Source organism: Nipponia nippon, unplaced genomic scaffold, assembly GCF_047370975.1.
Source record: "Nipponia nippon isolate SJK-2023a ecotype South Korea unplaced genomic scaffold, ASM4737097v1 scaffold_5, whole genome shotgun sequence".
Classification (NCBI taxonomy): domain Eukaryota; kingdom Metazoa; phylum Chordata; class Aves; order Pelecaniformes; family Threskiornithidae; genus Nipponia; species Nipponia nippon.
This window is the reverse complement of record NW_028262369.1, coordinates 84,402,133-84,412,390: the sequence shown is the minus strand read 5'-3', so window position 1 is coordinate 84,412,390 and position 10,258 is coordinate 84,402,133. Positions and strand designations below refer to the sequence as shown.

Here is a 10,258-nt window from a genome sequence, read left to right as displayed (position 1 = left end):
ATATTTATCTAGTAAATCATCTCTCAAAGCTTTTATATATTTAATTATTCTAACTAAACAGTACCCTTAAAAAACAAGTTCATAAAAATGTAGAAATGAAATTGTGGAATAAGATTACTGGGAGATATATACACACACACACACACACGTTCAAAGCATATACCGGATTACAGGGGGGCGGGTTGTTTGTGGGTTGGGTTGTTTGGAAGTCGGGAAGGCCGTCAGACAAACGGAACTGGTAAGCAACGCTCAACTCCTGAGTTCCTCAACCAAGATAACCATAGGCTAATTTTTTAATTGTTTTTATCTTTTTTTTTTTATACACAAGATATTCCATGTAAAGCAGCAACAGCAGTGCAGTTACTGGTAGCAACATCTCAAAAGTAATAAAAAAACCATACATCCAGACAGTAGTACATTGCACACACACGTGATTCTCATACACCCATCAACAATTGGTCAGAGTATTAAATCAGTGTACAAATTAAATATTTCCAAAAATGTGCAAAAAAGTCAACGTTGATAGAAAAAAACACCTTTGTGTACATACATTACAAACTGTGCCCAGCATTCAACTGAGAGTAAAAACATTTACAGTGAGAAACTGATAGATTAAATAGAGAATTTAATGGCTACATAAAAATGTACATTAGATCAAGAGTAAATTTACAAATTTTCATTCATAGCTTCATGAAAACTAAAAGCCTATGCTCCAATTCATCTAAGTCTCCTCCACGTATTTACAGTGATACTCCGTCATACGACTCCTGCGAGGTCTGAGATGACAGACACTATGCTTTACTAAACCGCTCCAATTTGAGGATGACACCACCTTTTATACCGGGATCAATGAGAAACAAACACTAGGGAACCGACAAGCTAACGCCTGCTCAGAAAAGAAAAGGCAATCCTTGTTTTTACATCCACGTTATAACACCTCTGGGGAAAAGGATCGTCTGGTTTTGGGGTAAAAGACGTGAAAAACCTCTGACATATTTCTCACGAATATCCACTCTGGCGTTACAGTATCCTTTTCCTCCTCTCTCGACAGAAGACCCTGACCTCCCATCCTCATCGGTGGACTCAACGTAAGGGCTGAACCATGAGACAGAATTTTTATGTGTTTTAATCCAGTTCCTCTCCCTTTAAAGTAAGTTTATGAAAACTAAGACCTAGCCAAAGCGTGACTGCTAGCATCCGTGCTTTGAAACGTGAGAAATTCCGTTTCCTCCATCCCGTCTACCCCTCAAATACGCACATGTACATATTCCTAGAGAAACCCAGGAGCTGCAGCGTCCTGGGCTCAAGCGACGGGGCCCTGGTGTAAAGCTGTACGTTGTTAACTCGCACCTTATTCAGGAGCCATCAGTGGCAGCCACCTACGCAGTATTTAAGTTTTGCCAACCAGAGAGAAAAATAAACCGTGCAGGCCGAGTGGGGGAAATAAAAAGAGAAAGGAGCTCCTTTGCTTCTGATCGAGGATTTTGATTCGGACACCCCGGGCCGTCGCAGTTCTGCCTGCTCGCTTTGGTGTGCGTTTGTGGCTCCTCCCGAAGGCAGCACCGGCACCCCGGTAACGGTGGGGGACCTTTGGCCGTCACGTCAAGCGGACCGCTTCCCAGCAGCTTTGAAACGTTCTTACTATGGCGCACAGAGCAGTTCAGGTCACAAATCTACTTATCTTCATGGAGTTCCTTAAATGTCCCAAAGCTCAAACCTGGCTATTAAAGTCACCGGGTTTAGTCACCAAGCTTCGGCATTGATTTTAGAATGACAACAATAAGATTAAGTTATAAAGAGTTTTAAAAAGCAAACTCTTCATTTTAATGCTGGCATGAATTTTGCACATCAAAACAGCAACTATAAACATCCAAATCTCTTAAATATGGGCAGTGCCTATCACTTTTTACTAGTACCTGCTTTACTCAGTTAGCAATAGCTTACTGATGGATATATACGTATCTAGAAGTAACAGTACTAATCCATGAAACATCACTTTTGGCTATATGTATATGGGGATAGAAAAGCTTTGGTAATTGTATGTGATTTTACACTGCAGACTTGTCATTAACACAAGACAGCAAGTTACCAGCAAGAAGAAATGATACTGGCAGTAATACTTTTGCTTTTCCAGAAACACCATAGGGACTTACATTCAAGCACACACATTAGGCTTTTCTATATGCGTGACAAAGACTTTCAAGATTAAAAAAGAAAGAAATTGGTTATAAATAACTGAAGATCTGACCAATTTGCTCAAGTCTCTGAAGCTGCAGTTAGACATTGCTCTGTGTTGTCCGAAAGAATGGCTTGCTGTACTGCGCTGTACCTACAGGTGCTACAAGGCTTTCAGTCAAGACAACGGCAGCACTAGGATTATCCAAAAGACACAGGAAAGAATTTCATGGGCACGATGCTAGCTTCACTGAGAAATCTGTTGATTTGCTTAGACTCATCATATTCCTGTGTATTGAAAGTAAACAGCTTTTAATACAGTACCACGTTTACAAATGTACCGACTGTAATTTCAAGTCCATTAAGAACTCTGCTGCGGTCTCTACAGTAAACTCCGAGTCGAGTACCCAGAGCTAGGAAGCTAAATCTCAACTCTAACAGTATTTCCGTGAGTCCTTTTTCTGTTATGTGCATCGGTGTACAATCTCCAAAATGCAAATAGAAAACTGGAAGCGCTCCAAACCCCGGGTTTTAAAATTCCCAATTTAAATGTCTGCAGCAGGTTATAACTAAAGAACCCTTTCCAATGCAGTTTGGCGAATTCTGGTTTGGGCACTTTGAACAAACCCACACTCTAAGACCGTTTTGGTGACGTGGAATTGTATGATGTATTTCAATATGGTGTTCAAATACGAACAAAATTAAGGCATACAGATAAAAAGGCACTAGCTAAAAAAAACCCAAATAACTTTTCATTTTGTTATAGTGAAAGGACTGTTTAGCTACAAATTAAATTGCAAATCAAGTTAAAATTTTAAGACTATATTTAAACTGTCAAGAAAAAAAGTCTATGTAGATTTAACTTTGCAGTTATTAGATCCACACCTTTTTAAGTCCTTGCATGGATATTTCTACCACCCCAATTAAAAATAAACAACTTGCTCTAACACGACTGAAACTTTCAGTCGCACTCTAACGGGACTGTTAGGTACACCATTAAAGCCGTACTACAGAAGTCGCTTGACTTTTGTTACTTAATATGTGCAACAAACAGAGTAACAAAATTCATTAGCAGATACTCACTGGGAACCTCGATCCTTATTTTTTGAGAGCTTAGCTTCATCGTGGCATTTACAGAAAAGCAAAACAAGCCTGCAACAGTATTGTTTTCATCAGCATTTTCTAGTAATTGGATTCAACAAATGATTCTAAAATGCTGGTATCTTTGTTAGCAAGATATTAGAAGTCGTGAGCAGGGGTCTTGGCCTTGCAAGCCTCCTCCAACAGAGTTTTAAGCGTGCAATTCCACGCGCCTTCTCAAATTCTAGAACTAGGGTTTGTTCATTATCACGCCGGGAGTCAACGCAAGTATTTTACAGACATTGTATACAGAGGTACTGCGTTATTTACTGCAGCTTGTTTTACTAAATTACTCCAGTAGGGGATAAATATTAGCTAACCTTTTGGTAAAAAGGTTATGATCTAGCTTCATAATTATTTCTAGCTCAAAACATTTAAGTTAATAACCATCTAATTTACTCTAATTTGCTTAAGTCAGTAGAAAAATTCTCCACAGGGTGAAAAAAACCCATCTCAAGTGTAATCTTGATTAAATTAATAGAATTTTACTAGAATCGCTGGAACTGGCAAATGTCATCTTCATCTAAGAGGCCCTGTCTGTACATTTGCAGCTTTCTGATATGTCAAAGAAATTAAGGACAATGCATTCTGCAAATTCTGTTTTTCCTGGCTCCAAAACGCTTACCGTTGTCATGACTGAATGCCATTTTTTAGAAAAGGCACAAAAGCAGCAAACTCAATGATTCAGTAATTAAAACTCACAATGAGGAAGTGATATTGCAATATACATGAGCCAGCACTGTCTCACAAAAAGGACACGTTATAAGAAAACTAGATTCTGAAAATTTTCAAGCTTCAGAGAGTGCAGTTTCTTTTTAGAATAGTATATTTAAATGTTATGAACACTACAGATAAACCTGGTTACATTTTCCCTTTAACGTCCTTTTTTGGTAATATAAAATTTCCTTACCTTTTCAGATATCACTGTCCACTACTGATTTTTATATACATTTTCACCTTGGTTTTGGTAACTTCTTAATCTGTTTGAAATCAATCATTTCAGTTATACGATCTTTAAATTACCTACATAAACTATTAGGCTCTATATTATACTTCGCATCCCTGCTGTCACTAAATTTTGCTTATAAAGCAAAGGTCCTTTACAGCAGAGTACATACCAATTCTTCTTAAAGGCTGCTTTCATAGCTCTTATGTAGTGACAGAGAAGCACAAAAAAAAAAAAAAGTCAGTAGAAGCTGACTTTCCTTGCAGCCTTCTAAACTTTACCTGGTCTGACTAGTTCTTCCTGTGCTCAGAAAACCTTGGGCAGTTGCGTACCCTGACCGAGAAAATTATAAGCTGGGTAAAATACTCACATAAACCAAAGGAGGCACCCCTCTCAGTCTCAGGAGAGACGACCTCAAAAACGTCATCTACTACTTACTCCACTACAGGTAAAGTGATGAGGATAGATCCATACTCCTGCCTATGCTCTGGTACAAAATTTGGAAGTTAGCAGGATAAATTCAGAAATCTCGGAGTGAACTACCATGGGAATGGGTAAACTTACTGTTCTATCTCCATGCACTTCGTAATTCTGATAGTCCTTTAAAGATGCAAAACAGGTAGAGCCTCCTCAGAGTGGACAAGGCTCACAGCACCAGCCCGCTCTGCCTTTACAAAGCAACAAAAGCAAGCAATGAATCATCCAAAACAGTATACGTTATTTCAGTTCTGTAGTCCAATAGTTTATTTCCAAATGCCCTTTTAAATTTTTTATGTTGTCTTCTTCTACAAAAATATGAGAGTTTGACTTTCCTGATGTGAAAAGTCAGTTATTCATTACACCTGATCGGTACCTGGACTTCTCGATTGAGAAGCAGTATTTCAGAGTTTTACTTTTGTTCTTTTATTATACCCTTTCAGAAATGGAAAAAGTGATTAACGTACGTTTTATGACAGTTGGAAATCTGACAAACACCAATCATCTGGATTATCAGGCTGGAGTAATCACGCTCACGTCTCTTTGCGCTTTTGGCCTATTCTTCATACAATCTTTTGTGCTGTGCCTCCTTGTTCGTGCAGATTCATCATCGCTACCTTATTAAAAATATAACTGGAGTGTTATCTTTCTCAGTGACTTATTCCTGGTGTTAAAAGATGTTTAACTTTATTTCAGGAATTTTCAACACATCCTAGATGACTGAACTGTGTTACTAAAATGATTTTTTTGGTGCATAATGGGAAGAATTTTATATTATTCAGGCACTTGATGTTGACATACATTCCAGCCTAGCGCCTCTCGACAGCTTTGAAAACATTTCTTATAGCTCATTCTGAATCAAGTAACTCGTATACTGCACAGGATTAGTCACTCCCCTTCCCCTCCAGCCATTCGTGGGATTGTGGAGGAGAACTGACTCTCAACATCACTATTTTTTCTTATCTAAGATAACCGTCTCCCTCCAAGCTTATGCAGCAGAGGTTCTCTTTGGCAGATACAACAGGAGGCATTCTCCTAACTATTTACATCCAACAGCTGACCCTTGTCTATTATGGAAATTTTCCCCTTGCAGTATAGCAGCTCCTAGGAGTCTGGGTCCATAATCTGTTTACCTGCAATAATTTTCCTATTAAGGTAATACAATAGTTCTACACCAAAACCTCTAACTAGTACATCAGTGTTGAGTTCTTTTCTGTTATTTTCTTTTGGTCACGTAGAAGTACCGGTTAGACATGCTGCTGTACAAAGAGTTCCAAGTTCTTCCAGCTTTATCATTAACTCTTAGAACTGCGTGTTCCAGCTTAAACTGTAAAATCCAGAAACTGATTAAAATGCTAAAATACAATAAGAACTTAGAACTCTCTGCTGCAAGTACCTACAATATAAAGAAGAATCACAGAGAAGTAACCTTCTTGTCTTTAGCTGCATGTCTGTTTTTCCCTGCACCCTGAGTCAGTCAGCGGTGTCAGAAAAAGTCACACAGTTCCTGACTGTCCAAGCATTTGTCTCTTTTTTTTTTTTTTCCCCTTAAATAAGGAACAAATATGTACTAAAGTGCTTTATCTACATGAACCACATCAGTACATTATAGAAACAAAAAGTTCTAGTCCTGGTAGGAGCCAGGGAGAGAAGATTCTCATTTTAGATACAAAATTTAGATTGTTTACAATCTAAGTGAAACAAAGATTCAAGAGAATATTCTCTCTCTTGTCTTTTTTCTCCTTTTCTTGTAAAAAATAAAAATAAAAGTGCAGTCAAATAGAAAATAAATGCAGTAGATGCAAGCTGAGTTGAGGCAGGCTGTTAGTGATAGTGTGCAAACGTGTGTCTTAGCAGTTCATCTGCAAATGGTCGCAGCTTGGCCTCGATAAAAATCCGTTTCAAGAAATCCCGAGCATGGTCGGAGACATGAGGTGGTAGCTGGGGGTTGGTTGGCTGAGTGGCAATTTTAAAGATGGCAGCCATTGCTTCGAACTCTGCCCACGGGGGCTTCTCCGTGAGCATTTCTACCACTGTACAACCTACGCTCCTGAAACAGAGGCAGAAGTGAAACAGCAGGTTACTACAGAGTCATGCCTTCCTAGGAAAACAAGAAATAGCAGAGAGCGACTAAAATACCACAGATAAGTAGCGTCCACTTAACTCTACAGAGCAACTTCAGCGGAAAACAGGTGTTTAAAAAAACTGCATGTACAGCTATACACTTTATCTCAAAGTTACACAAATCACGACCTACATCTTCACTTTATTACTTCACTTCGCCAAAAGCTACTACCTCAGTGAAGAGATAATTAGATATTGATCTAGGCAATCCCAACTGCGTTACGGCACTGCCGCTATTCAGTGCTCAGCAGGCCAACACAGGCCACAAGCGCTGCGCAACCCTTGTGCCCCAGCTCTTTGGACACCTGCAGGATTGGAACGCGCTGGAAAGCCTTCTCGCTCATTAAGGCCTAAGGGGAATGCAAAGGAACGGGAATGCTTTCAGTATACTGCGTATATCGCTAGCTCATCAGAAACGCACAACTTATCACCAATGAATAACGTGCAAACATAACATGGTGGTTGAAAAGTTTAAAACCATGCTTCAGTGGTATCTTCCTCTTTTAGTTAAGGATACTAAAAACATACTTAGCTGGCCAAACAAAATTTTAAGATCCTAAACAATCTTTGTATACAAAGCTTATGTTTAAAGGATTGAGGAAGGCAGAAGGGCATGCATATGGCCAGAAAAACTTCATTCCCTAATTCCTGCAAGATCAGCCTCTTCCAATAACAAGCAAATGATACTGCAAAATGGAGAGGCTGGAATAATTTCCCAATTTTCAGGAAGTTTTATGGTTTTTCAAGATGCTTGCAAGAAGTTTTATGGTTAGACAGAGGTACATTTCTTTACACAATAATGACTTGCTGACTGACAGAAGTCAAAATTCAGTATTTTTTCTTGGTTTTAATCAGGATTTTCTCCATCAAAAACATGCATTGGCCTTGGCACAAATACTTCAAAGCTGAACAAGTCAACTGCCTGAAATCTATAAGTCTGTTCTGCTATTCAAGTATAGCAGAATAATTACTAAGTGGTCTGAAATAGCTTAAATTAATTTCCCTGACATTACAAGTATTGCCATTGGCTGGATATAATGTGGTCCCTTTTTAAACACACACAGTGTTACTACTCCTGCATATCTAGTGCTGCCTACCTGTTATTCGGTGTGTTTGCAGATCACCTGCAGTGCAAGGAGTCTAATCGCTGAAATCATCTATCCCTTGGGCTAGAACTATGTTAGACTATGTCATATTACACAATGTATCACAAACATTCATTTTTAAAATGTACCTTTCCCCTCTTAATTCTTAAATATTTAATAACAACTTAAATCAAATGATTTTTTGATACCTCCCATTTAAATCTGGCTAATTCATTCTTATGGGCTCGTCTTTTAAAGGACCATCATTTCATTTTCTGCCTTGCATCAAAGGTATTTTGGTGATAAAGATTCATTACAGGACATTGACTTAACTGATGCTTCAAAGTTTCACATGTTGCTTTCACCCAGTACCTCTCCAGGATTTATAAATAGTCTGGTAATCTTAACTTCATGAAAGGTCTGTTCAAAGGATTCTCTTATGATACCTGAATCAACGGGCTGAGGAATTGCCAAATAAAAAAATTCAGTGTTACACTCTCCAAATATGACTGTCAGTGCTCACACTTGCCCCCTTCTTCGGCTTAAGCCCCAGAATGAAACACGTGAACTTCAGATAACGGGCATTTACACTCTCTTGGAAGAGAGCCCATTCTGATATGACACCTTTCAGTAGAGAAGTTTTTTTTAACATACCAGATATCTGCTTTTCTGCCGTACCCTTCTCCACTAATAACTTCTGGACTCATCCAGTACGGAGTTCCTGTGACAGACTTCATTCCTGTACCAGAGAGACATATCGTCTGCAGTCGTTTGCTGGCACCAAAGTCACCGAGCTTCACGTTGCCTGCTGAATCTCGCAGAATATTTGCTCCTGGAAGGAAGGAAACACAACGTTACGCTCATGAACAGCCTGTTAACATTTTGGCGTTGAAAATGGCAACAAAAGTTTGGATTCAGTGATAGAATGCAAGACCAGCCTAGCATTTCAAGCCGGAGAAATTACTTTCTCTGCTCATTCCTAGTGCTTTATTCTGAGGTTCAGAAAATAATGAATTGTACACATTGGTTTGCATCCTAAGCCTCTTCTGGGAAGGTCCAGTCACTTTGTGAAGCCTTCCTGACAAAGTAAGGAATGTGCCATACAAGGGAAATAAAAAGAAACAGGAAAGAAGTTTCCACACAACTGAAAATGTCTTCATACTATATTAAAGCAAAATCTCAAACTGTGTTACAGATTTGTTCAAAACACTCATCTGCGGAAGTATGCACAAATTCATCAGGATATCTCAACCTTTTTTGGAACAAAACTAATGATACAAAGCAACAGGAAAATTGTAAAAGTTTTACAGCGTTGTGTTCAACACAGCTATTTTGCACACCACCATCTTCCTACATATTCGTAACTTGCTTATGCAGCACTTGCAAGTCACCTCTATCTATCTGCAGAAAGTAAATATGTCTGTTTCCTCAGGTTTCCCGGCAGTAAACCCAAAGAAATCTGAGTCATTGGATCAGGCAAGTCACCTCTGCCAGTCATTTCTTGTACCAGTGAAATGCTGGGTAATTTCTACGTAATTGGTAGAAACAAAACTCTAGAAATAAACTTTCGAGTCATGATGCTTTCCTCTGCACATTCTATCTATTTGCAATGACATCACCCTTTGATGTATTCAAAACTATTAATACTAAAATAAATTCAGAAAGAAATTTATCATGATTGTTTTGCAGACAGAGACTATGGAAACATTTTCAGAAGTCTGCTAGAACATCACAAAGATGCTTGTTTTTTCCCCCCTCAGGTTACAACGGTGACAGCAATAAATGATGGAAAGCAGTCTCATTGATTTTAAGTCAGTATTTTGGCATTTCAAACTTAATTATGTTTTAGCGCTTCACACAAGACTAGAAAAAAATTTGTAGTAAAGAGCACTGGACTGTGCACACTACTGTCATTACCTTTAATATCTCGATGGACAATCATATTACTGTGCAAATAGTGAACTCCTTCCAAAATCTGCCGTGTATATTTACGAGTCACGTTCTCTGTGAGTGCTCCATATGATTTCAGTTGGTCTTTGATGGAACCCTATGGCAAACAAGAAGCATAAACCACTAACTTTTCTAGAATCACAAGTGGGCTAATACTACAGTTAAACTTCAATGAATGCCTGAAATGTAGACATTTAAAGTTGTAACACTTCTCTAGATAGACTTAAAAGCACGGATATAGTTTTACCTCCACTGAGAAAAATACAAACTTTGACAAAAACGTGGCTGGACAGAGAAGTCATATACTGAAATGTTAAGCTATTAACTTTAAAACTGTCAAGCAGCTGAATAGTTCCAGTGT

At 38.6% G+C, this 10,258-nt stretch overlaps 1 protein-coding gene across 3 annotated transcripts in view; it reads right to left on the bottom strand.

Moving 5' to 3' along the window:
- Positions 1-277: 277 nt before the first annotated feature.
- The window catches only part of MAP3K2 (mitogen-activated protein kinase kinase kinase 2), a 56,210-nt gene continuing 46,229 nt past the window's right edge, over positions 278-10,258 (bottom strand). For 2 of the 3 annotated variants that reach the window (XM_087731723.1, XM_087731722.1), the window contains exons 15-17: positions 9,865-9,994; positions 8,602-8,779; positions 278-6,788 (exon numbers count right to left, since the gene is read on the bottom strand). In XM_087731723.1, the coding sequence (XP_087587849.1) occupies positions 6,563-6,788; positions 8,602-8,779; positions 9,865-9,994 (534 nt within the window). In that variant the 3' untranslated portion in view covers positions 278-6,562. The remainder of the gene's footprint in view (positions 6,789-8,601; positions 8,780-9,864; positions 9,995-10,258) is intronic. The other variant, XR_015698777.1, reaches the window with a different exon arrangement.